Genomic DNA, 26969 nt, shown 5'->3' with positions numbered 1-26969 from the left:
GAGGAGGATGGGGGAAATTAATTCACAAAATCAGTTCAGAAGTGATAAAAAAGGAAAATCTTGTGAGATGCTCGTTTGTTGGCAATACATCATGCAAACATATGCATGCTTGTCATGTATGCGCCCATATTTGACTTATCAGAGTTTTTCCACTCAGAACTCCTTCCCACGCTGAGAATTTTCTCTCATTGTCTATAAAACCTTCCTGGGTCCAACTAAGAAAGAAGGGGGAAAGAAAAGTATATGTGGGGCTGGAACAGTAGCACAGTGGTAGGGTGCTTGCCTTGCACGTGGCTGACCCAGGACGGACCTTGGTTCCATCCAATCCCTGGTGTCCCATATGGTCTCCCAGGAGACACATGGCACAAAATACCAAAAAAAAAAAAAAAAAGTATATGTGAATATGTGATTAATGTAAATTTGTGTGCAACTTTTTTTTGAAAGCGGGTGGAGATTGGGTCATGCACAAATCAGGGACAACTCCCAAGCTTGGGGCTTAGGAATCATGTAGTGTTGGGATCAAATCTGGGCCTCCAACATCCAAAAGCATGTGCCCCAATCCTTTGAGTGTTCATTCTCATCCTAACCTTTTTTTTTTTAATTGAAAGCAAGTTGGCCTAGGGTGAATATTTTCTTTCTGGTTTTTTTGTTTGTTTGTTTTGTTTTGTTTTCTATTTAATTTTTAGCCACTCCTGGCAATGCTCAGGGGCTACTTCTAGCTTTGCTCAGGAAGCCTTCCTGGCATGCTCAGGGGCCATATTGGGATGCCTGTGATCGAGCATGTGCAAGGCAAGCTCCCTACCTGCAGCACTCAGGGCTTACTCCTGGCTCTATGCTCAAAAATCACTCCTGGCAGGCTAGGGGACCATATGGAATACCAGGATTCGAATCACCATCCTTCTGCATGCAAGGCAAATGCCTTACCTCCATGCTATCTCTCCGGCCCCTCACTTAGAAATTTTTGTTGTTGTCATTGTTTTGTTTTGGGGCTTACTCCCTGGCTCTGAGCTCAGGAATCATTTCTGCCTGGGGGATGCCAGGGATTGAACCTGGGTCAACCGAGTCAAGGCACAAACCCTACATAATGTGCTATCGCTTCAGCCCCTCACTTAGAAATTTTTATATCTTTAAATGATCTTCTAGGCAGAATTCATTCCTTTTGGTACCTGGATGACTTGACTTCCAAGTATTGAGTAAAAATGGTTTATTAAAATAACATATGGGCTGAAGAAATGGGTAAGGTGTTTGGCCTGCAAACTGGGTTTGATCTCTTGCTCCCCCCAGGCCCTGCAGGAGTGAGCCCTGTGCATGGCTGGTTGTAGCCCCAAATCAAAAATAAATAAATAATATAGCCTTAATTTCTAACCAGAAGGTCAGCCAAATATGAGTTAAAGATGGTCAGTTGGCATGAATAAAGCTTTTCAGTTTTCAGAATGTTAAACTCATGTTAATTAAAAATTGCTAATAAAATGAAAATAATAATTAGGTGTTTGTCTTCTGGGTCCATACCTTTTGGTTCTCTGGGATTTCCTTAGCTTGGGGATTGTGGGATCCTGATGACATTGCAGAATGAACCCAGACCTGTTGTTTGCAAAGCACATACAATAGTCCTTTGGCTACTTTCCTGTCCCTTACATGTTTGATGTTCTCATGATCTTATTGTAAAGAACACTTATTTTTCTTTTTAAAAGTTTTTGTTTTGGGGGGTAGGGGTGTTGTTTTCCAACATTATGCATTCTACTCCTCTTTGCTTATTAGTCAGTGTGTCTTCATTTCCATGGATATTTAGAGAATGGCCTATGGCTCTTGATTCTAGTTTGACACTCTGGCCGAAGCTTAGTGAGTGTTCCAGGTTTGGTACAAAGGTTATTGTTATTGAACATATGTTTTTGAGCATATGGGCTCAATATTGAGCTCATTGAGCAATATGTTATTGAGCATAGGTTATTTCTTGGTGGATCAGAGGGCTTAGTATCTCACTGTATATGCTGTGCTGTCTGTGGAAGAACAGAGCTGCAGCTGTTAGTGCAGATGTGGATTAGCTACTCAAAAGTCAGGACTATTTGACGCGAATGCAGTGCGTCCGAACTGACTTATCCTGTTTCTGGAGATATGTGTCTGAACCAGGCCATATCAGCTACAGTAGTGTAGAATGTCAAGTTCAGTACATTGAGAAATTTTGTTTTTGTTTTTGTTGGAAGGTGGGGCTGGGTAGCACTAGACAATGCTCAGAGTCCCATATACAGTGCCCAGGGCTTGAACTGAGTCAGTTGCATGCAAGGCAAGTGTCTTAACCCTCATACTATATCTCTGGCCTGTAAAATGAGAAAACTTTTGTTTGTTTGTTTGTTTGTTTGTTTTTGGGTCACACCGAGCAGCACTCAGGGGTTACTCCTGGCTCTACGCTCAGAAATCACCCCTGGTAGGCTCGGGGACTATCTGGGATGCCGGGATTCTAATCACCATCCTTCTACATGCAAGGCAAATGCCTTATCCATGCTATCTCATTGACCCAAAATGAGAAAACTTAATGAGTTGTTTTTCTTTCAATCTCTCCTAAGAGATTTTATTATTATTATTTTATTACTGTTAAGTGCCTTTTCTTTAAAGCAGTAGAGTCAGTGTACTGCTGACTGAAGAAAATACTGATGAAGAATAAAGAAATGGAGCCTGCCAGGAGCGATTTCTGAGCAGAGAGCCAGGAGTAACCCCTGAGCGCTGCCCGGTGTGACTCAAAAACAAAAAACAAACAAACAAAAAAAGAATAAAGAAATGAAGAATGAAGACAATGTACTGATACTGAGGTCCGGAGATAGTACAGAAGTAATATGCTTGCCTTGCACACAGCCAACCCTGGGTCTATCCTTGGCATCCCCCAAGTTAGCCTGAAGTGATGCCTGAGGGCAAAGTCAAGAGAAAGCCCCAAGCACTTTTATTATTTGTTTTGTTTTGTTTGTTTGGGGGCCATGCCCAGTGGTGCTCAGGGTTTACTCCTGGCTCTGTGCTCTGTGATCACTCCTGGCAAGGCTGCGGGGACCATATGGGGTGTCAAAAGTCAAGCTAGGGCTTTATGCAGGGCTTGCTCACCTAATGCTTTTTGATTTTGCTACTCTATTTGACTTCACAAGTAAGCAGGTTTAACTCCAATCCTTAAGAAAAACAACCCACTAAAACTTTTGAGGTTAACTTAAACTAGTAAGCATGTGCATGGAACTAGATAAATGTACTTTGCCCTCAATGTTTAAGGAGTTACATAAGTCTAATGTCTTTAGATTATATTGTGTGCTGCTAAGAAATAGTATGTACTACAACTGGGGATTTGAGGGACAAAGTAATTGTATTGTACATGGATTCATTTTTGTTTTTCTTAATGTTCTTTGGCTGAAAGTTCAAGGCTGGGATATCATCGATGGGACTACCGAGAATTCTGTTTATGGGTGATTGTGCTTCCACTGTAACTTTACCCTGTCCTCTTTCTTTGCATCTTTGTTGTCATAATTAAAATAAAAAATTAAAAAATTAAAAAAAAAATCCAGCATCAGAATCCAACAGAATGCGAGAACTGCGTTCTGATTTGGTGGCACTTGTAGGCAGGGTTCGGTTTAAGGAGCTCTCCTTTTCATGATCAGACTTTTATAGAATTGAATCAGGCAGTAAGGCCTTCACTGTTAGTAGAAGTGAGTTGAGGGCGAGCATGTTCTCTCTGCCTTCCATTGCTATTGGGTTGCAGCATGGGTTATCCTGTCTTTGGAATGACCGACTGACTGACTCCTTTCTCTTCACCCAGCTGTACCATCTCCCCCAACGACGACGGTCTATTGTCCCCTGGCCTCGCCCTCCTCTCCGGGAGCCGAGGGATGTCCACAGCTGCCTTGCTGACCTTGGTCAGAGGTGGCAGGACCCAAGTGCACAGAAGGGTGCTGCTGAGCTCCCACCTGCTGAGAGTGGACGGACGGGTGACTCCGGCCTGCCACGGTGCCACTTCTGAACCCCGGTACTCCCGCTTCGACCCGGATGGCAGCGGGCGGCCTGCCACCTGGGACAGCTTTGGGATCTGGGACAACCGCATTGATGAGCCCATCCTGCTGCCTCCCAGCATCAAGTACGGCAAGCCCATCCCCAAGGTCAGCCTCACTAGGGTGGGCTGCGCCTCGCAGATAGGGAAGCGGAAGGAGAATGAAGACCGCTTCGACTTCGCACAGCTGACCGATGAGGTCCTGTACTTCGCAGTGTTCGACGGCCACGGTGGCCCTGGCGCCGCAGACTTCTGCCACACGCACATGGAGGCATGCATCCTGTAGGTACCAAGAGGCTGCAGTGGTTGCATTGTACCGGGGAGGCCTGGTGGAGGATACTGGGAGGTCTGGTGGGGATACTGCCTGTCATAGCAGCGAAGCAGCTCGCTTAGTGTCTGCTTACCACTTACCAGTGTAGAAATGTGCTTTAGCAACTTTCCTTCAGCAGGAGACTATGGGTGAGAATGAGTTTCCACTGGAACCTGGCATCATTTCAGGCCATTGACAAACTACATGGTTTCATCTATTAGAACAGCTGGAGAGCTGATAGGGGTTAAGTTACTTGCCTTGTATGCTGACAGAACCGCAACGTCTAAACTCCAGGCCCAAAACCTCATCTAGTTCTCTGAACTCTGCCAAGAGTGATTCCTGACCACAGAGCCAGGAGTAATCTCTGAGCGCTTCTAGGAGTGAGCCAAAAACAAAAAAAAAATCATTTGTTTTAAAAAATCATAAACACTTGCTTTTGTGAGAACCTTCTCCCTATCTTTTTTTTTTTTGGGGGGGGGTGTTCTTGGGTCGGTTGAATAGTCAGATTAACATCAGATAGATTAGGAGGAATAAAACTTGATTACAGTTCTGTGCCACTTAATAACCACCAAGAACCATAAACTAGGGTGATTGCATTCTTGTCTGAATTTTTATTTTTTTGAGGGGGGAGACACACCCGGCGGCTTCAGGGGTTACTCCTGGCTATCTGCTCAGAAATAGCTCCTGGCAGGCATGGGGGACCATATGGGATGCCGGGATTCGAACCAGCCACCTTAGGTCCTGGATGGGCTGCTTGCAAGGCAAACACCGCTGTGCTATCTCTCCGACCCTCTTGTCTGAATCTTACAGGGTGTAATTTCACTCCTCACTTCGACATGAACTTGTATGATGCAGACTTTTAGAATCAGCACTATTGAATGTTGTCCACTGATGGATAACCACTGTAAGTCTGCATAGTCTTATAAAGTCCCAAGGAAAGCAGTAAAATGGCGGATAATGTCTGTAACTAAGATCTAGTTCCACTACTGATCCAGGACACTGTTGGGGCCCAACGTGGGGTCCAAACCCACGAGGTGCCACACGACAAAGAGGCAGAGGCTGTGGTCCAAGACAGCAGGGCTTTTATTCAGGCATGCCTGGCCTCGAGGGCAGAAAGGAGCCATCTCGAACCCGAGTTCAGGGCAGATCCGGTTTCTATACTTTTCAGATATTCTATTACATCTTATCAGTTACACAAAAGATGATAAACGTAAATTCTAAGTTACACCATACAAACCCCTTTTCTGGCCATGTTTATTGCAGTCCGGTGAAATTTGTGCCAGAGATTGATTGATAGCTCTGCTGTCAGGGCCTTGATGGGGGTCAGAGGCACCTGCAAACTGCAGGGGTCCTGGGGCCTAGAGGTAGCTGGGGCGGTGAATACATTTATGACTTTTAGCGACAATTTCTCTTAACCCTTTCAACACTAGTCACAAGAGAGAAGGCGACAGGTTGAGAAAGATGCTACACTTATCCTTAGAGAAATAGCCTTCCAATTTTTATGGGAAACAAGCCATATAGTAGGGACCAGGGAGCACAAGGTTTGTTTGTGGGTGCCTTTGGTTCCATTCTCAACCACATTGGTTCCTTGAACACAGCCTCCTCACATCCTTCACCACTCTTGTGACCCCAGAGGTCACCTCCCTGATCAATGCTGGGAGAGGCCTTAATTAAGTCCTTTGTGGCCTGGTACACTGAGGTTTAAGGATCATTTTACATATTATCTTCCTTGTGATAGGCCTTTTAGGAGAAGATAAGAGAGTGGAGCATTCTTGAGATCTCAGGAATCCTGCTAGATGAGTTTTCTGCGTTTGCCTTGCATATAACAATCCTAAATTTCAGCCCTGGCATCCCATAAGGTTCCCTGAGCACAGCCAGGAGTAATTCCCGAGTGCAGAGCCTGAGTGTGGTCCCTACCCCTCAAAATACAAACAAAATAAAACCCCAAAAAGGTACAGACTAAAGTTATGACTAAAGTTCTAGTTTCCTACCCTATGTTTGTTCATGCTGTTTCTACATCTAAAAGACTCTAAACAATCTTATTCTATACTTGCCTGGTACATTTTTGCTGCTGGAAGATTTTGTTATCTATTCTTTTCTTTCCTGATATATATTATTCTTTCCTGGGTACAAACTTGCAAACTCTTTGCATTCTAATATCTAAACTATCTTACTTAGGGACATAACTCCATTTTTGGCGTTTCTTGTTAGAGAGATGCATTCATATATATATAATGCATATTATATATATTACATATTATATTATTATATATTATATATAGTTATTGTTCTGGTGCCACTCAGTTAGCTAAGCTCAAGACATACTTTCAGCTCTGTGCTCAGGCATCACTCCCAGGAGACCATATGCAGTGTTAGGGATAGAATTATGGTTGTATGTAAAGTAAGCACCTTAATCCCCATATTATCTTTCTGGTCCATGTATCATATCTTGAGCTATGGAATAAGATTGGGTCCTGGTGCTTGTGAGATTTAAGAGAGGGTAATTCATATGATGCTTTATAATTAGGTGTTTGCCGTGTCATACAGGTGACTTATTCAGATAGAGTGATTAGTTCTAGTAATAACCCTAGTTTGGGAAACACCTCATTTTTTCGGGGTAGTTAAGAGAATGATACAGTTTCTCCACACCACTTTTCTTTCTTTTGGGGTGCTCAGGGCTTACTCTGGGTTCTATGCTCAGGATCATTCCTGGTGGTGCTCAGGGGACCAGACGCAGTGCCAGTTATCAAATAGGGGTTTACTGCATGCAAGGCAAGCACTTTCCAGGCTGCATTATTGCTCAAACCCTAAGGGAATGATACAGTGGATTTCTGCTTAGTGTTGAAGATTGAGTACAGGATTTGAGGCCTTGCTTGCTTGTAACCCTGGTAAAGCACCTCCAAGAGTGAATCTGGAGTAGCCAAAAGGTCAAAAATAAGTGAATAAAGTAAAATTTTAAATCTTCTGGACGCTAACGTGGCAAGCCTTTCTATCCTTCTACTAGTCCAGGAACATACTTCAGTAAACACTCATTCTTTTTTAAAGTAGTGTGAAGACCTTTATGACTTGTTGAAATAGATTTTGATGATTAACTTTAGTGTGGGTGTTCTGACTCTTGAAAGAGTTTAGTGTTGACTATAATTATTAAAGTTCTTTGAGAATTGTTCTACTCTTAAAAGCAAAAGGGCCCTGGGACGGAGTTAGGGCCAGGTGACTAATACTTGTCTCCTGAGTTATGCCTTATTCCGCAGAGGAATTCAATGCCTTTATATAATGTAAAGGGACTCAACCTCTTGGCTTTGTGATGAGGGATTGACCTTTTGGACTGAATATTTAGACTTTAATAGTCCTTAAAGGCTTCTATATCTGCCTGAATCTGGCCAGGTTTGGCTGGATAATTCTAAGCCCCAAAGGATAGACTAGAGGGCATTGCCAGTTCTGGAAAAAGACGAAAGTGGAAACTTAGACGATGAGAAAAAAAAGTCAGTAAAATAATTTTTGAGAGCTTTTTTTTTTTTTTTTCCCCTCCACAAAGGGATTTGCTTCCTAAGGAGAAAAACTTGGAAACTGTGTTGACCTTGGCTTTTCTAGAAATTGATAAAGCCTTTTCCAGGCACGCCCAACTGTCTGCTGATGGTAAGTAGAACAAATCATCTTCTTCAAGGTCTTAGGGAAACCTGGGTAAAATTGAAACAATTTAAACCATTAGGGATGGGAATTTTAATGCAGATCTATTCACAAATATGTTGTTGAACTGATTATATAAAGAATCGTTTTAGGGGCTGGAGAGATAGCACAGCGGTAGGGCGTTTGCCTTGCACGTGATTGACCTGGGATAGACCTAGATTTTATCCCTGGCATCTCATATTGTCCCCTGAGCCTGCCAGGAGTGATTTCTGAGCGCAGAGCCAGGAGTAACCCTGAGCACTGCCAGGTGTGGCCCAAAAACCAAAAATAGAATCACTTTAAATACTGTTTGGAAACCAAACTAATGTTAGCAACTGACTTTTAAATGAAATCTACTAAGAAATTTTTAGAAATAAATCTCCAAAAGATTTTGCTATTGAAATGCAATCTTTAAAAAAAAAATTAAACTGTTCCATTGCTTGTTTTATAGACATGATGTCCATACTACAAACAACTTATAAGTGATAAGTTTTTGGTATTTTAGATGAATCTGATGAGTAAGTACTAAAATGCACTATAGGGTACTCTGATTTAGCAAGAACAGTAAATGTCTAGACAAGCATAAGATTGCTAATTATTTATACATGGGCTAATGATATGTATTCCTTCAGTAATTAAAAAGATCACTCACCCACTTTTGAAAAATAAACTGATCTTGAAGCTTTCTGTGGCAAGAGATATTTTATTTTTATGTGCAAACCCAAGGGCATGTCAGCTGAGTTTAAAATGTGTGATTGCATTCTTTTTTTTTTTTCCTTCTGGTTTTTGGGCCACACTCGGTGACACTCAGGGGTTACTCCTAGTCTTGTGCTCAGAAATTGCTCCTGGCTTGGTAGATCATATGGGACTCTGCAAATTGAACCCAGGTTGGTCCTGGGTCAACCGCGTGCAAGGCAAACTCCCTACCACTGAGCTATCGCTCTGGCCCCTGTATTCTTGCTTTTGAAAGTAAAATGTTTCAGATTTTGACTCAATTTATCAAAATAATTTCAGAAAAATGTATCTAATGTTCTGTAGTTAGCAGTTCCCAATATTCTTTTGGTTCTGGTTTTGATTTTGGCTTTGGAGAGGACACTTTTTGGAGAGGGCATTTTCCCGGTCCACCTCCAGCCTGGTGAATCAATGAGAAAGATGCAAAAAAAAGTGTTTTTTTTGATTGCAAGGTTCATCTTAAAAATGTCCACAGCGTGTGTGTGTGTGTGTGTGTGTGTGTGTGTGTGTGTGTGTGTGTGTGTGCTGTGCATATACATTTAGACCTCTGACAGCTTTGAAAGTGATTTGTGCTGTCATATTAGCCCATATGTGTTAAGCACACTGCAAAAATGTCACATTCACCCTTTCCAGCTATAGTACACAGGAATGGAAATTCTCTTTATTGTACATATCAGAAAATGAAGTTCCTAGCATACCGGGAACTCTGTAGTCTGTGTCCTAATGGCTTAAGGACGGCTCTAGTCAAGTCATTTTAGATTTTTCTGTTCTTGGAGAACCTCACCTGCTCCTGAGCAGTGCATGAATTCTGCTCTCTGAATAGGAATCTGTTTCCTTTTCTCTGCTACCTCTTCTTGGCACTGGGCATCACACCCAGGGCCTCGTTTATGCGAAGCATGATATGGAGCCACACTTCCCATGATTTTCTTGTTTGTACATTAGTCAGCTCCACTTTATCTACATACCTTTGACCTTTTCCTGGTAGATTTAGTTTGGGTTTTGAGGAGTTTTAAGGAGATTATGCAGTGTGGCAGAGAAGGCCTGGACCTTGCACTTGCTATTTGCGCTCCGTTCTTGGAGAAGGCTTTCTGTATCCTCCGATATTGCTATGGTCTACTGTATCCACTGTCAGCCTTATCTCTCTGCACCACAGTGTTTGTGGAAGGCCCAGCATTCTATAAGTGCTTTTCTTGCCAGACTTTCAGAAGTCATGCTTATCTGGAAATTGGATCAATAATAATAGACTTTAGCCTTCCATGGGTGCAACCAGCTCTTTGTAAAGGATCTAATAAATTTAGATATTCAATACAATGATACCTTGACTAAAAAATAATGGACTCTTTCATTTTATTTGTTTATATTTTGATTTTTGGGCCACGCCTGGCAATGCCCCTGGCTTATTCCTGGTTCTGCCCTCAGGAATTACTCCTGGCAATTCTTGGAACTATCTGATATACTGACAATTGAATCCACGTTATCTGCTCGCAAGGCCAGCGCCCTATCACTTACTATATCTCTGACTCTGCCATTTTGTAATACATTATATAAAATAAAGGACTAACATAGTGAATTATAATTGAAGAGGATGTTTAACTTGGACAGAGAATTGACTTTCCTGCCTTAATAGTTCTTTCGTTTTTTGTTTTGTTTTTGGGCCACACCCAGCAGTGCTAAGGGGTTACTCCTGGCTCTGCACTCTGAAATTACTACTTGAAGGCTTGGGAGACCAAATGGGATGCTGGGGACGGAACACGAGTCTGCCGAATGCAAGGCAAACACATATTGCTCTGGCCCTTTCTAAACTTTCTAAAGATATTTTTATAGATAGTTGTGAAGAAGTTGATCATAAAAATGTAATTCATTTCCTTTTTTGTTGTTGTTGTTGTTTTGTTTTTTTGGGCCACACTCGGTGACGCTCAGGGGTTTACTCCTGGCTCTGCGCTCAGAAATCGCTCCTGGCTTGGGGGACCATATGGGACGCCGGGGGATCAAACCACGGTCCGTCCTAGGTCAGCCACGTGCAAGGCAAAACACCCTACTGCTGCACCACCTCCGGCCCCTGTACTTAATTTCTAATGTAAAATTTAAATGTATTTATTTAATGTATTTCTTCTATCATAATGTTCCAATGTAGTAATTGCAGAATTTTTATATGATAATCTAAGCTTTATTTTTCTTTTAATGGCTCTTTTGCGGTTATAATGCAACAAGACAGAGAGATGTATAGTATATATCTAAAAAGCACAAAAGGCTTGTTTTTATTTATCATTTTGGGTTTGATTTTGGTTGATGAGCCACAACACCGCAGTGCTCTGGGATTACTGCTGGCTCTGTACTCAGGGATCACCCTTAGTGGTGCTCAGTGAACCAAATGGGATGTCTATGTACAAGGTAAGGTTTCTATCTCCTGTACTGTTTTTCTGGTTACTGATTTTTTTTTGCTTTGTTTTGTTTTTTTGGGCCACACCTGGTGGTGCTCAGGGGTTACTCCTGGCTGTCTGCTCAGAAATAGCTCCTGGCAAGCACGGGGGACCATATGGGACACCGGGATTCGAACCAACCACCTTAGGTCCTGGATCAGCTGCTTGCAAGGCAAACATCACTGTGCTATCTCTCCAGCCCCGACTTTTCTTTTTTTGGGCCACACCCAGCAGTGCGCAGGGGTTACTCCTGGCTGTCTGCTCAGAAATAGCTCCTGGCAGGCACGGGGGACCATATGGGACACCGGGATTCGAACCAACCACCTTTGGTCCTAGATTGGCTGCTTGCAAGGCAAACGCCGCTGTGCTATCTCTCCGGGCCCCCGACTTTTTTTTAGAAGATCTTATCTTGTCTCTTTTCTTACAGATCAAACAAATCTATATATTTAACTAGCATTTTGAGAACAGTTCTAAAATTACTCTAAATAGGTTGCCCTCGATTTTCAAAAATGACAAAAATTGAGACTGGAGCAATAATACTGTGGGTAGGGCACTTTCCTTTGCACATGACTGACCTGATTTCGATCTCTGGCACCCCATATGGTCCCCCTGAGCCCTGCCAGGGTTGTTTCTGAGTGCAGAGCCAAGCCCTGAGACAGCCTGATGTGGCCTCTCCAATCACAAAAATATATGACCAGAGTTGCTCTTTGATATTAAAGTTAGGAAGAAAAATACTATTGCAGATTCCAAAAAATTGTGAAACAAGTGAAATTTCCCCTCTCCACTTTCTTCAACTTCTCTTCAAACCTCAGTTCTGTTTTCCCTCCTTGGAACCTTTTATAAGTTGCTTAAGGATTGACCTTAAGAGAGATGTCCCATGTAGGCCTAAATTCCCAGCCGTGATCCTTGGAGCCTTCTCCACATGGGGGCTGGCTGAATCTCTGCCCTACTAGAAGGCCTAGTATCCCACCCACACCCAACTCTTCCTCTGGCATATAAACAGCCCGACTCCACAACTCATCTCCAGAAGATGCCAAGATGCTGAACTATCCCAGTTCCACAGCTCCGCTGGAGTATATGTGGCTGTGAAACTCCAAATTTCACATTACTGATAGCCCCTGAGTAGCACAGCAAACTAGATGGGAATGTTGTATAGAAGCCCACTAAGTTCACTGAGCAAAAACAATAACACAGAAGGCTCACTAGCGTTAAACAGCTTAGTGAAATCCTCAGATAATGACTTCAGTCACACCATTGTGATATAGATATTGTAACAAGCAATATAAATTCGTTTCTTTTATGCCTGCTAATAGGGCAGGTTTGGGGGATGTGTGGGAAAATGGGTACATTGGTGGAGGTCACACTGGAGGTGTTGGAACACTGAGTCTCTGAAACAACTGTGTTAAAAAACAACTTGGTAGGGGCCGGAGAGATAGCACGGAGGGTAAGGCGGTTGCCTTTCATGCAGAAGGTCATCGGTTCGAATCCCAGCACCCATATGGTCCCCGGAGCCTGCCAGGAGTGATTTCTGAGCATAGAGCCAGGAGTAACCCCTGAGTGCTGCGGGGTGTGACCCAAAAAAAGAAAAAAAAAACAAACAAACTTGGTAAATTACAACATTTGGGTGTTGTTTTTTGGTTTGTTTGTTATTTTAATTTTAGGACCACACTTGGTGGTGCTCAGGGCTCATTACTGACTCTGCACTCAGGAATTATTCCTAGTAGTGCATTAGAGACCATCTGGAATGCACGGGTCAAACCTAGATGGGCTGTGTGCAAGACAAGCACCCTAACCCACTGTACTATCTCCTCAGCCCCTGCAAATTACAATGTTTAAATAAATTTCAGATATTAAAAAAAAGAGGGGCTGGAGTGATAGCCCCTCCTTCTTTTTTGTTGTTTTTGTTTTTTGGTTTTGGGGGGGATTAGCCCTGGCTATGTGCTCAGAAATCGCTGCTGGCTTTGGGGAACCATATGGAACACCCGGGGATTGGGTCATCCTAGGTTGGCCGCATGCAAGGCAAATGCCCTACAGCTTGCCTCACCGCTCCAGCCCCAATATTGCTCTTCTTAAACTCAGTGATCATATCACACTACAAGTCTTTCATCAAGGCTAAAATACAGATAGCTTAGCTAGTATCAAGTGCTAAGTATTCGCTTTCTTAAAAGAAAGTGAATATTAGGGCTGGAGAGAGATGATAGTTAAGATAATTGCTTTGCATGTTGTTAACCTGGGTTTGATTCCATGGAAGCTCTCATAGGGTCCTCCAAGAGCATTGCCAGGAATGATTCTTGACTATATAGACAGGAATAAGCCCTCACACCACTAGGTGGCAAACCAGCAGTAAAAATGGAAAGAGAGAAAAGTGAATATGACATTTTTTTTTTTTTTTTTTTTTTTTTTTTTGTTTTTTGGGCCACACCCGGCGGTGCTCAGGGGTTACTCCTGGCTGTCTGCTCAGAAATAGCTCCTGGCAGGCACAGGGGACCATATGGGACACTGGGATTCGAACCAACCACCTTTGGTCCTGGATCGGCTGCTTGCAAGGCAAACATCACTGTGCTATCTCTCCGGGCCCGAATATGTCATTCTTATCATTTCATAACCTTAGTCCAATGATAGAACTTAGTATTTCTTTAGCACTAAAATACGTATGTACTATTTTAAATGGCTTATAGTAGTTTAAAATGGGCTTCATTTGAATTTAGAATTCACTTATCAAAAATCAGCAAGAACCTAGGGTTTTTTTGGGTTGTTTTTTTTTGGGGGGGGTCACACCCAGCAGCGCTCAGGGGTTACTCCATGCTCAGAAAATCACCCCTGGCAGGCACGGGGGACCGTGTGGGATGCTGAGATTCGAACCACCATCCTTCTGCATGAAAGGCAAATGCCTTACCTCCGTGCTATCTCTCCGGCCCCAAGAATCTAGTTTTGAAGAAATTGTGGACTACATCCAACAGTGCTCAGGGAGTATTCCTAGTTAGGTGCTTGGGGCTCACTCCCAGGGATACTTGGGGGGGGGGCATGCAGTCCTGAAATTGGAACACAGGAGTCCTGCATGCAAAGCATGCACTCAATCCTTTGAGCCAGTGGTCCTCAAACTATGGCCCGCGGGCCACATATTGTATTTGTATCTGTTTTGTTTCTTCATTGCAAAATAAGACATATGCAGTGTGCATAAGAATTTGTTCATAAGTTTTGTTTTTACTATAGTCAGACCCTCCAATGGTCTGAGGGACAGTGAACTGGCCCCCTGTTTAAAAAGTTTGAGGACCCCTGCAGAGTTTGAGCCATCACTCCAGACTTTCTTAACTTTATTATTATTCGGGGAGGGAGCTGTGGCCATCTGTCTTACTCAGGGGCTATTTCTGCTTCTCTGCTCAGGAATGTCTCCAGGCATCCCTCTGCAGTGCTGGAGTTCAAACCAGGGTTGGTTGGAAACAGGGCTTGCAAAGCAAGTACCTTATTCCTGTACTCTCTAGTTCCTTAACATTATGCTTTTAATGAATTAATAAAGCAGATCAGTAGACTTCTAGCAATGTAACAGTTCCCCCCCACTATGGGCCTCCCCTGGCTTCACTGTAGTTCTCTTGCTCCACCTAGTGTGATCCCAGAGCAGAAGAACCAGGTGTAAGCCTTGAGCACTCCCAGGTGTACCCCCCCCCCCCAAAATAACAACAAAACAGTATGAAGGGAATAAAGTTCCCAGAGAGACAAAAAGATCAACAAAGATGGACTTGATTAACTGTGTGGGAGATGGTGAAAGGATTGCAGCTCATTGGAAACTTCTCTGTGCTTGTTCTGATGCTGTCTCTTAAGCAATGCATGAAAGATCAAAATGCTCATGTGAAGTAGGCTAGTGATTCTGAGTACCTTGCATGTCCAGGGCACTCAAAGAAAGGTGCCGTGCTAACTTGAAGTTACTCTTATTACACTGTTATTGTTTCAGTGTATCTGCCTTTGGTGGGTTTTACTTCTAGTTTTTGTTGTTGTTTTGTTTTAGGGTCACACCATCTATATTCAGGGCTTACTCTCACCTCTGAATTCAGGGATCATTCCAGGTGGGTCTCAGAAAATCACATGGAGTGATTGGCATTGAATCAAGGTCAATCTCACGCAAGGCAACCACCCTATTATCTGTAGGATCTCTGATTCCAACCTTTGGTGTTTTTGAATTAGTTGTGCAGAACACCCATTTAATGCCTATTGAAACTACTGATTTATCCAAATTGTTTACAGTTGAGTTATCACCTGCAAGTATTTATTTTGTCAAGTCCAGTTTTTTACTCATTATGTCATCATCCAAGATCTTGATTATTTTTCTTTTCATTTGCGGGTCTACAGACTGGTGAAATGGGAAAGCTGCAGAAAGCATGGGTCTTATGGATCATGAAATTACAGACCTACATTAAGGCTCAGGCATTATTGGCTTTATGTTTAAATAATTTAAGATGTTTAATCATTCCTCTCCAAAACTGCCTTGAAACACTTAATCCCTGTGATAGACTTCATCAACAAACACCTTCCTCTTTGCATTTGAGTGTTTGCATTTGAGAAGTGCTTTGATTGCTGTATGTACTTGAATTACAGTAATTTGGTGGTCTAGTTTAGTTTAGTTCACTTCCTGACAAGGTACTGTTTGTCCAGCAAGGACATACCCCCAATTCAGGTAGGACAAGAGACACAAGTCTGGTAGCTCTTCAGACACAGGAAATAATCCATACACGACTGGGGAAAAAAATAACAGGCCAGGAACCCACACCTAAAGCTGTTCGCCAGCTGGCAGCTTCCCCTCTGGGCTTTATTCGCAGTCTTTATTGGGAAAACAAATCCCAACTCCAAGAGCAGAGACTACACCAAGTGAAAACCGGCTAATACCAACATTCCCCCAACTCAGACAAGATGTTAATTTACTTATTAAGGCTATTAATTCAGTATGCATGCATGTATATGTACATGTTCGTAGAGGGGTCTATGACCACATGTGCTTTAGTTTAGTTGCATCTAGTTTTTTCCACCTTGGGAAGCCATAGAACTGAGAAATAAATGCTGACTTTAAGGGGAGGGAAAAAAAGAACACTTAACTGCTAACTACCATAAACTTTGAGTGAACAGAGTTTTGAAATCTTTGCTTCAGCATCTCCTGCAATATTATGTCATTTGTAAGTGAAATTTACTCCCAAGTTAAATCCCTTCCCCTTATTTTGCAGCTCTCTCTGCCCCACCCTATGTTGCAGGCATGTAAAGTGTGAGCACAATTCCTGGGTGAATTTCCTATTTGCCTCTGTGTGAGTTATTTGTGGCAGAAAACTGTGCCCTGATCAGCAGCTGTAGGCCTGAGCCCATGGACACTCTGTGCTGGGCTTCAGCGGAAAGAGAGACCTGCTTATTTTTTTCTCAGGTGAAGAAGTCCAGCCGTTTAGTCTGGACTTTGGGAAAGTTCCCACATATCTTGTCACATTAGTTAACTGCCTTACAGTAGAAAAAGGCCAGTGAGTGTTAAGAACTGACCGAAAGATGTTTTCACTTTTTAGTTTGTTGTGTGTGAGAAGGGGGTGGGAAAGTGAGATGTTTTTACTTCTGTGTGAAATAAAAAGAAATGCTGGCTTAAATATATTTTCTTAGTTGCTTGACAAACCAGGATCAATAGCCAGTTTTGGAAAGGCTGCCATCAATCCCTTGATTTTGGAACTCTTGGAAATTGGTTTGGAGCTAAAAGCTCAAACTTTCAATATCTCAAAGCCACAGATAATAGTCCTAATTGATTTATTTTGAAAGTTTTTAATATGTGAAATTTTAATTCTTTTGATGTTGCCAATTAAAAACGCTTTTTAAAAAAATGGGCCACAGTTGATGGTGATTGGGGGCTAAATCTGGTGTTGGGGCCTGAACCCTGGTCTCTATGTGGAAGGCTAACACCTGTACCCCTGTATTATCTCTCCACTCCTTCCCCCAAAACCCACTTAAAAAAAAAAAAAAAGATGCCATGAGCTGTTGAAACAAAAAGGTTTTGAAACAACCAACCAAAAATGGCTACATTCTGTAAACAAATCTCTGAGTAAATGTTTGAATTCTCTTGTCTTGTTCTTCAAATATTGGAAAAAATGATGATGGTAAATTGGAAAGATCCCTTCATATAGTTTTATTTGGAAACTCAGGAGATTTATAATATAAACATCACTGATATAGTCATAATATCATCACTGATATTATGCAAACAGTATATACTGTATTGGCACTCAGTTCCAAAATCAAGAGGTAAATGGAAAAATAGTGCAGCTAGAGATGCTGTGTCTCAATAAATTAATTCAGCATGAATATAAAAAATAGGATTTATTCATATTTCTCTTTTGGGCTTTTCTGATTAAAGCAGGCATTTTAATATACAGATTGGAAAAAATATATATATCTTCTCAAAACGTAATACTGATGAGGTGTTTTAAAGAACCTTTTAGAAAAATCGAGCCTCAGTCAGTCAAATCAAGAGTACTTCATTTTTCTTGGCTCTACCTTTGAAGTCAGAATTATCTTTGGATGATCACCTGAAGTTTTTATTTAGCTGCTTTAAATAAGTGTCGTGATCTAGAACATAATTCCTGCTTTAAATACATTGTCTTTCTCCATTTCTTACAGTGCGCTTTACTTAGCTCATAATTTTATTGTCTTCTCACTTTGGGCAAGGCTCAATGCACCTTCAAATATTTGAACAATTGTTATATAGAACTTGGTGCAGACAGTTTAGAATAAATTAAAGGAAGATGCACAAATGCAGTTTGGATTGGCTCAAGGAAAAGGCAACCTCAAATCAAGTCACACTGAGATCTATTGGTGGTTGGTTCAAAGAAATTTATATTCTTAGAATACTAATGGGAGTACCATCCTGCATTGATTGCAGGTAAACTCTTGCTGGGAGTGGTAACTGCTCTAAGCTTGTGAGAAACGGGAATCAATTCATTTACTGTCCCCTCCCCCAATATTTTGTTGACATTATGATTGCTGAAACTCTGTTTCATGTCAGGGGAGGACAAAGATAAATGTGAAAGGATGACTATAAAATATTGGACCTGAAGCACAGAAGGTATGTGTTGTCCTTGCTTAATGCTTTCATAGGCCAGGTAGAATAAAAATCAAAAGTCCTTGAAATATAGAAAAATCGACTTGTCTGAATGACCTCCCTTGGTTTCATTTACCTTGCCATATTCGTGAATCTTATTAAAATGCAACTATTCCCATCCTGACACCTGATATCCAAACGCAGGTGGCATCCGGTTAGTTGTACTTATTGTCACTAGAGGATGTTGGAAACTGGGGACATGCTCTCCCTTTTTAACATCAGATCATGGTAGTGATTTGCATAGAGCCTTGTTGCTGAATTAAATGCTTCTTTGCATGCTCTTACTCACACTTCATCTGCATCTAATTTGTAGTTCTAGTTGAATTAAAACCACACGTTTGAGCATTAGTAGAAAATGAGTGTTTTACTTTGTAAAGAGAATTCAGTCATTTGACAGTCACTGATATGTACCCTTTCGTCACATTCCAGGGACCCTTCTGACTTCTGGGACTACGGCCACGGTAGCTTTGTTACGAGATGGCATTGAACTGGTCGTAGCCAGTGTTGGGGACAGCCGGGCGATTTTGTGCCGAAAAGGAAAGGCAGTGAAACTGACCATTGACCATACGCCAGAGAGAAAAGACGAGAAAGAAAGGTATCTGCGCTGCTGGGCCAGAAGGAGAGCGATGCTTAAAAAGTTCCCTCAGTGACCAGGCTAGCCTTCAAGCCTGGGGCAGACCCTGTGCTGGAGTGTTGGCACTGTGAATGGCACTCAGGGTCAATCCCTGTCACTGCATGTTCCCCTGAGCTCACCACAAGTTCCCCAAAACTAAGAAGAGAAATAAAAAAAGGATAAATTCACCATTACTTCTTTCTTGGTTCTGTGGCCACACCTGGACATACTCATGGAAAGCTCCCACAGCAATTTCTGGCATGCAGAGCATCCATCTCCCTGGCACTGAAACAGCTTTTCAACAGATTCAAAAAAATTTAACAGTGCCTTGATTTTCTTGTTCTTTAAAATATGTATATATATTCATTTATTTCTTTTTTTTTTTTTTTTTTTTTTTTTGGTTTTGGGCCACACCCGGAGGTGCTTAGGGGTTACTCCTGACTGTCTACTCAGAAATAGCTCCTGGCAGGCACGGGGAACCATATGGGACACCGGGATTCGAACCAACCACCTTAGGTCCTGGATCGGCTGATTGCAAGGCAAACACCGCTGTGCTATCTCTCCGGGCCCATATTCATTTATTTCTCCCATTTATCGTCTTTTATTTATTTATTTTTTGGGGGGGCCACACCTGGTGACACTCAGGGGTTATTCTTGGCCCTACACTCAGGAATTACTCCTGGTAGGCTCAGAAATAATTTGGGATGCCAGGGATCCAACCTGATCTCTACCCACTGTGCTATTGCTCCGGCCCCTCTTTTCTACCTTATTTTTTGTTGTTTGGAGGCATACCCAGCAGTATTTAAGACTTAATCCTGGCTCTGGGTTCAGGGATGCTGAGGATCGAACCTAGATCTATCCTGTGCTAGGCAAACTCCCTCCCCTCTCTACTCTCACTCTAGCTCTAGCACCCTTCCTACTTTCTTTCACCTTTTTTTTTTTTCATTTCCCCCCCTTTCCCTTTGCTTTTTCTTGGTCACAGTGTGCCAGGCTCCCACCGAGGCTGCTGCACTTAGAGGTCTCACTCTGCAGTAGTGGAGATCCCCAAGGGTTATGCTGTTGGAATCAACATGTGTGTTGGGAGTGTTCCAGGGAACCATGGCCTTGCAGTGGTGAAGGGTGAAGGGAAAATGTCTGCTAATGGATCCTACTAAGTGAGCCCTACCTCCCTATTTTTTTCTTTTGCTTTACCAAGCAAAAACAAGCTAGTATAACCTTTTTACTGGAACTACAATAAAAACTTAAAACAACAAAACTAAACAAATGCCATTTATCCACCCCTCTCCTCTGTGATACTGTTCTGGCCCTTTCCCTATCCAGCATGGTGCAGCCTTCCAATGGGCCGAGTTCTGTTATGTAAATGGACCTTGTTGTCCAGTCTCTCACCATCTTCTTTCAATTTGTACATGCCCAGGATCAAGAAACATGGTGGATTTGTGGCTTGGAACAGTTTGGGGCAGCCTCATGTGAACGGCAGACTTGCCATGACAAGGAGTCTTGGAGATTTAGATCTGAAAGCCAGTGGTGTGATCGCAGAACCTGAAACAAAGAGGATCAAGGTAGGTGAGAGCTGGCAAATATAAAGGTGCAGGGCAGGTCCTTGGAAGCTTAATGACCACAAAGTGATTCTTAGAAGGGAGTCCTGGAGGGGAGCATGGTGTGGGGGAGGATGATTTCTCAGAGAAGCTGAGGGCTCTCCTGGCTAAGCATGGTGGGAAGGGAAACCTGGTGTCTACATTGCCAGAATTGTCATGGAAAGGCTGTCTCATGCTTTCCTCACTGGCACCTGATCAGCCAGAACCACTCCATCCTCCTTGGAAGCCAACTACCCTTTCAACTGAATAAGTGATCTCCTCATCTTGACTTCTGTGACACCCCCAATATGCACCCCTTTACCTAAGCGCACGCACACACACGGCACACACACACACACACACACACACACACACACACACACACACACACACACACAGCTGTGGGCACATTCCCCAGTTGCAGCTTTCCTCAGTGACTACCATCAGGCAGTCACTAATGGCAGTGAATGTTGAATAACAGAATGATTCCTATCTAATAAAATAATTTGTCTCATCTAATAAATATTCTCTTAGGGTCAACTGTGTGTCAGATTAGGTTTTAAAAAAAGATGCCAGTACATTTCACAGAGAAAACAGTCTGGTAGGGTAGGGCGCTTGCCTTGCCTAAGCCTACCTAGGTTTGATTCCCAGCATCACATATGGGCCCTTGAAAACTGACAAATGTGCCTCCAAACCAAAAACCCAAAAGCAAACAAATAAACAGAAAAAGAGGAAAACTATCTAAAGTATACATGGGGGCACCTTACTTTTGCTTGTGTCACTGAGAAATTGAGGTATGGACCACAACCAGAAAAACCATCTAGACTGCTGTTGTCGTGACCTCTCCCAACTGCTCCGCTTCTCACTGTCAAGACTACTCTTGTGTTGTCACTAAGTGAAATGTTAGGTTGGCATCCAGGGCGGTGGCTGCATTTTGCTACTTTAGCTTAAATATGACCTTTCTATTTTTACATGGTCTACCAACTTCTCAACACAGAGAAAGTCTCAGGTGACCAGGGAATTCAAGGGCTCTCCCAGTCTGTGATCCTCCCTGTTGTGTTTGCAGCTTCATCATGCTGACGACAGCTTCCTCGTCCTCACGACAGATGGAATTAACTTCATGGTGAATAGTCAAGAGATTTGTGACTTTGTCAACCAGTGCCATGACCCCAATGAAGCAGCCCGGGCAGTCACTGAACAGGTATACCATAGTGCTTCTGCGAGGGGAGTTCTAAGAGGAGAAAAGGGGTGAATTCAGAGGCAGGTCTCAATGGAGAGACCTCTTCCCCATGGACTTGATGTTTCTTAGAAAAATCGTATCATTGAACTTTCAGGTTGCGGTGAAATTTTCTCTTGATTCATAATGATTCTTATTTTAAAATTATTTTGCTGTTCCCCTGGGTCGGTAAGTAAAATTAGTAGCCACAGAAATGTGTTTTGTTGATTTTTGGGCTTTGTATGCATCCTGAAATGATAGTAACACTGTACCATGATAAATTGCAATACTAGTAAATAAGGGCATTTGAAAAGAGCGCATAGGAGATAAGGTTTGTTCCTATTCCTGGTACTGCATGTGGTCCCCTGAGTACTACCGAGGATCACTCCTGAATACAGAAGCAAGAAAAGCCCATGGGTAGCATCAGGCCCAAACCACATACCCTACCCAACCCTGATACTAATATCACAATGATATGTTGTTCATACATGCTCCAATTTATGTATCTTCACTTTAGATGTTCTTCAACCATCCTCTGTACTTAAAGTTAGCATCACCCCTTTTCATAGATGAGAAAAGTGGAGTCACAAGAGGTTGAGAAGTGAGGTGATTCATTCAGGATTGCAAAACTGGACTTGAAATTGACAGGCAAACTTTTTTTTTTGTCTTTTGGGCTACACCCAGTGATGCTCAGGGGTTACTCCTGGCTATGTACTCAGAAGTTGCCCCTGGCTTGGGGACCATATGGAGCGCCAGGGGATCGAACTGCAGTTCGTCCTAGGTTAGCTGCATGCAAGGCAAAGCCCAACCACTTGTGCCACCTCTCTGGCCCCTAAAGTGCCTCTAAGCTAGAAAGAGAAAAAAATTAATCGTATTCAGAAATCGCTCCTGGCTTGGGGGACAATATAGAATGCCAGGGGATCGAACTGCAGTTGTCCTAGGTTAAAGCATGCAAGGCAAACACCCTACCATTTGTACCACTGCTCGGAGATAGGCAAACTTTTGTGCCTAATCACTTGACCAATACACTAATCCTCTTCCAGTAAATATCCTAAAAAGGATCATTTCAGACAGTGTTAAAATGTGATGGTTGGGCAATTCAAGAAACTAAAATTTTCCATGTTTAATATTCTGTTGAGGGGCTGGGAGATAGCACAGTGGCATTTGCCTTGCAAGCAGCCGATCCAGGACCTAAGGTGGTTGGTTCAAATCCTGACATCCCATATTGTCCCCGTGCCTGCCAGGAGCTATTTCTGAGCAGATAGCCAGGAGTAACACCCTGAGGACTGCTGGGTGTGGCCCAAAAACAAAAACAAAAACAAAAAAAAAATCTGTTGAGATAGAAAAATTCAAGTTATACTCATTATTAATCATTAGAGTCATGCTTTAAATCAACAGTTTTTTTGTTTGTTTGTTTTTTGTTTTTTGTTTTTTGCATTTTCTAACTTTTATGTTTTCCTTTCGGGAGCCAAATGTGGCCCAAGCCTTTAAGGGCTAATATTGATCATTGGAACATCAAATTTTATGGTAAAAAGCATTATTTATTTGCTTCAGAGCAATAGTACTATGAATAGGACCCTTTCCTTGCATGAAGCGGAGCCGGGTTCAATCTCTAGCATATGGATTCCCAAATCTGTCAGGAGTGATCCCTGAGTGTAGACCCAGTAGTAAGTCCTGAGCTACCACTTGGTATGACTCAAAAACAAATAAGCAAAAAACAAAAAAAGGCATTATTTGTTTGATAGTAAGTAGGCAAGTATGAATTATTCACTTGGCTACTCTTAGGCCCTTTATATTAAAACTTATACCCAACCCAGAGAATGCTTTTTTTTTTTTTGGTTTTGTTTTTTGGGCCAACCTGGGGTGCTCAGAGGTTACTCCTGGCAGGCTCAGGGACCATATGGGATATCATATTGGGGAGATATGGGATATCGGGGATCAAACTCAGGTCTGTCCTGGGTCAGCAAAACCCTACCACTGTGCTATCGTTCCAGCCCCCAAATGCTTATTTCTACTTTTAATTTGTACTATCTTTTTTTTGTTGTTGTTGTTGTGGTTTTTGGATCATACCCAACAGTGCTCAGGGAAAACTCCTGGCTCCGTGCTCAGAAATTGCCCCGGCAGGCACGGGGACCATATGGGAGGCCGGATTCGAACTGATGACCTTCTGCATGAAAGGCAAATGCCTTGCCTCCATGCTATCTCTCCGGCCCCTAATTTGTACTATCTTAATTGTTTCCTCTTATTTATGAGGGGAATAATATTTTTAACAAGAGCATAGTAATCTACCTACTTGGACATTGGGATTCATTTAATAGTTTCCCTCATTAGCAAATTTATTTTATGATTGCTTTTCTATATTAGAAGAGCACTATAATAAACATTCATGGGTCATTTTGTACATTCATAGTTCCTCCAGATACTTTTTCTTATCCTTGGTTGTATTATTTTCTTAGTTTAAAAAAATTGGGGGGTGCAGAGTGATAGTTCAGAAGGTAAGATGCTTGCATTGAACATGGCTGACCTAAGTTTGATCTCCAGTATCTTATATGGTCCCCCATGTAGTAATTCCTGAGTTCAGAGCCAGCAGTAACTCCTGAGCACTATCAGATGTGGCTCAAAAAGAAAAAATGGGGGGCGGGCACACCCAGCAATGTTTAAGGGTTACTCCTGACTCTGCATTCAAAAATTACTCCTGGCAATTTTCAGGGGACTTTAAGGGATGCTGAGATCGAACCACAAATTGATTGACGTGCAAGGCAAATACCCTATATTCTGTACTTGCTCTGGTCCCAACTGGATTTTGAAGTTGTTTGCATCATATTTTTTTGATCATCTTTTCCATTCACAGTGACTTCTGATCTCTGGTGCTTTTGTCTTTTTTCCTTTCTAACTCTCAAGGCCATTCTGTACGGTACTGAGGACAACAGCACAGCTGTGGTGGTACCCTTTGGTGCATGGGGTAAATACAAGAACTCGGAAGTCAACTTCTCCTTCAGCAGAAGCTTTGCCTCCAGTGGACGATGGGCCTGATACTTCTTTGCTATGGGTTTGAAGTTTCTTCTCTGCAGTTGTTTCACTGTCAAGAAACTGATTAGTTCAACTGTCAACTGTGCCAGAGTGACCTGTGACTTACTAGATCAAACACAAGTCAGTGTAAACTTGGTAGCTATTTTGTTATTGTCTTCCCTTGTACCCTTCATATTTATGTTCCACCATAGGTATTCAGTGTAAGAATGTAATTCTGAGGACGGAGCAATAGCACAGCAGGCACGGCATTTGCCTTGCATGCAGCCAATCCAGAATCAATCCCTAGCATCCCATATGGTTTCCCAAGATGCCAGGAGTAACTTCTGAGCATACAGCCAACCAAGAGTAACCCCTGAACACTGCAGGGTGTGGCCCCAAAAATCAATAATAAGAGTGTAATCCCATTACTGAATCTCTTAATTGATGAAGTAAATGAAAAGTGGTTTTGATATACTTGCTGAGAGTTAAATTACTTCTCCTCAACAAAACTCTTACTTTTGGTCATTTTGTTCTTCACTCATACGAACAGTTCTTACTTTCAGGTTCATTGAAACTCAATATTTTGATGGCTACTCAGTATATTTGCTGGGTTTCTTTTTAATAATTAAGCCTAGCAGTAAGCATAAAAACAAAATTATTTTTATTTTATATTCCAGACCATTCATTGGTAAATGTAGCAGTGTAAATGAAATAAATACAGATATAACAGCACTTGAGTCATGAGCCAGTTTGGAAAAATGCATTGTGTATTTTAAATGTCACCAGGTCCCAAATTTGTTCCTATCTTTCTGTAGCTAAGAAACTGTATAGATATGCCCATTCTTTTATGTCAGAAAGAGTAATTAGCCTGAATCCTTTTATCAGTGCTCTACAAAGTTAAATACTGACGTTGCCAAGTGTTTCGTATAAGCTTCTTTCATTATGGCTAATTATAGTTTTGTTTTGTGTACATATTTATATCACTCTGTATAGCATTAGCAAGTTGGCTCATTTGTAGCATCACAGTAATGTGTCTACAGATAGAACATTCATCATTTTACTAATGCTAAGTCTCATAACAAAGAATAAATCTAGAACAAATTCTATATTTTAGCCTGTTGTAGATTAGGACTGTAAAATTGTACTTTTTATCTGTACGCTGGGTGTTAAAATGTGAATCTCGAGATATGTGCTTGGTATTGTAATGCAATTTATTTCTACAGACGGTATGAATTTGCTGTATATGTGAGCGTATGTACACATGTATTTTGGAGTAATAGAAAATCAAAGGGAACAGTACTAGATAGCTCCAAACCAGTTGGCTTTCAATGATTGATGCTTATGGGGGCCAGACGATGTACAGTGTATATGTAGGGTGTTTGCCTTGCCTTGCAAGCAACCAACCCAGGTGCAATCCTCAGCATCCCATATAGTCCCCCAAACACCTCCAGGTGTAATTCCTGCAGGAAGAGCCAGGAATAACCCCTGAATATCATTGGTGTGACCCCCCCCAATAAAAAAGACCTCAAAAATTATTGATGCTCATCTCTAAGGATTTTTGACAAAAATAAAACTTTTCTTTGTTTGGCTTTACGAGATGCTGGAAATCTAATGTAGATCTCAAGAATCCAAAGCATGTACTTTATCCCTTACGGCCATTTTCTTATACTTTAGAACCAATGACTATGAGGAAATAGACGTAAAATGACTGGAAGGGGTGTTGAATTTAGGAAACCCAGGAACTGAACCAGCATATTGAAGCTACTCTGTTGCTATATAGTGATTTGCATATAGAACAATAGTGTGGGAGGAAAATACTACCAAAAATGTTATGCAATTTTTTTTTGTAGAAAACAAGAAAAACTGAAAAGATGTTAGAACCTGGGTTGAAAAGATGATATAGTGTATCTTAAATTCTGTTTTTGGTAGTTGGCTGTTTTATTTAAAGACTTATTAGAAGGAAATGGGACCATTATAAAAGGCACATTTACTCTTTGTTTCTTGTTTATTTTTTTTAAATGGAAGAAAAAAAACTTTTTTTTTTTAGAGGGGGGAGATATGGGCCACACCTGATGATACTTATGTGGTTACTCCTGGCTCTGCACTAGGAAATCACTCCTGGCAGTGCTCAAGGACTGCATTATATATGGAACACCAGGGATCAGACTTGGGTCAGCAGCATGCAAGGCAATACCCGCGTGCTATTACTCGGTCCCCCAAAAAAGAAATCTTGAAGTTTCCTGCCCCATGTCAATAAAGAATCATTCTTTGGGGAGAAAAGGCAAATATTTCGAGATTTT

The 26969-nt window shown here is 41.9% G+C and overlaps 1 protein-coding gene and 1 non-coding gene across 2 annotated transcripts; one reads left to right on the top strand and one right to left on the bottom strand.

Annotated features, from left to right (window-relative positions):
* The first annotated feature begins 3563 nt into the window (after window positions 1-3563).
* PPM1K (protein phosphatase, Mg2+/Mn2+ dependent 1K) lies at window positions 3564-25070 on the top strand. The gene is made up of 6 exons (XM_049789771.1): window positions 3564-4297; window positions 7861-7961; window positions 18687-18852; window positions 20285-20429; window positions 21511-21645; window positions 24562-25070. Exons 1-6 carry the CDS (start codon window positions 3858-3860, stop codon window positions 24691-24693), a joined length of 1119 nt encoding a protein of 372 aa, XP_049645728.1. The 5' UTR covers window positions 3564-3857; the 3' UTR covers window positions 24694-25070.
* LOC126032782 (small Cajal body-specific RNA 1) lies at window positions 13165-13291 on the bottom strand. The gene has a single exon (XR_007503980.1). It is a non-coding gene; the product is annotated as a small Cajal body-specific RNA 1 (non-coding RNA).
* Window positions 25071-26969: the final 1899 nt, after the last annotated feature.

The sequence above is a fragment of the Suncus etruscus genome, chromosome 16 (assembly GCF_024139225.1).
Source record: "Suncus etruscus isolate mSunEtr1 chromosome 16, mSunEtr1.pri.cur, whole genome shotgun sequence".
Taxonomy (NCBI): domain Eukaryota; kingdom Metazoa; phylum Chordata; class Mammalia; order Eulipotyphla; family Soricidae; genus Suncus; species Suncus etruscus.
This window is presented reverse-complemented; position numbering and strand designations above follow the sequence as displayed.

What these genes read in the sequence shown, in the direction of transcription:
- PPM1K (XM_049789771.1), top strand. Translation starts at nt 3,858, where the DNA reads ATGTCCACAGCTGCCTTGCTGACCTTGGTCAGAGGTGGCAGGACCCAA. An exon ending in CTGAAACAAAGAGGATCAAG is followed by an intron (nt 20,430 to 21,510) that starts GTAGGTGAGAGC and finishes TTGTGTTTGCAG; the next exon opens with CTTCATCATGCTGACGACAG. An exon ending in CCCGGGCAGTCACTGAACAG is followed by an intron (nt 21,646 to 24,561) that starts GTATACCATAGT and finishes CTAACTCTCAAG; the next exon opens with GCCATTCTGTACGGTACTGA.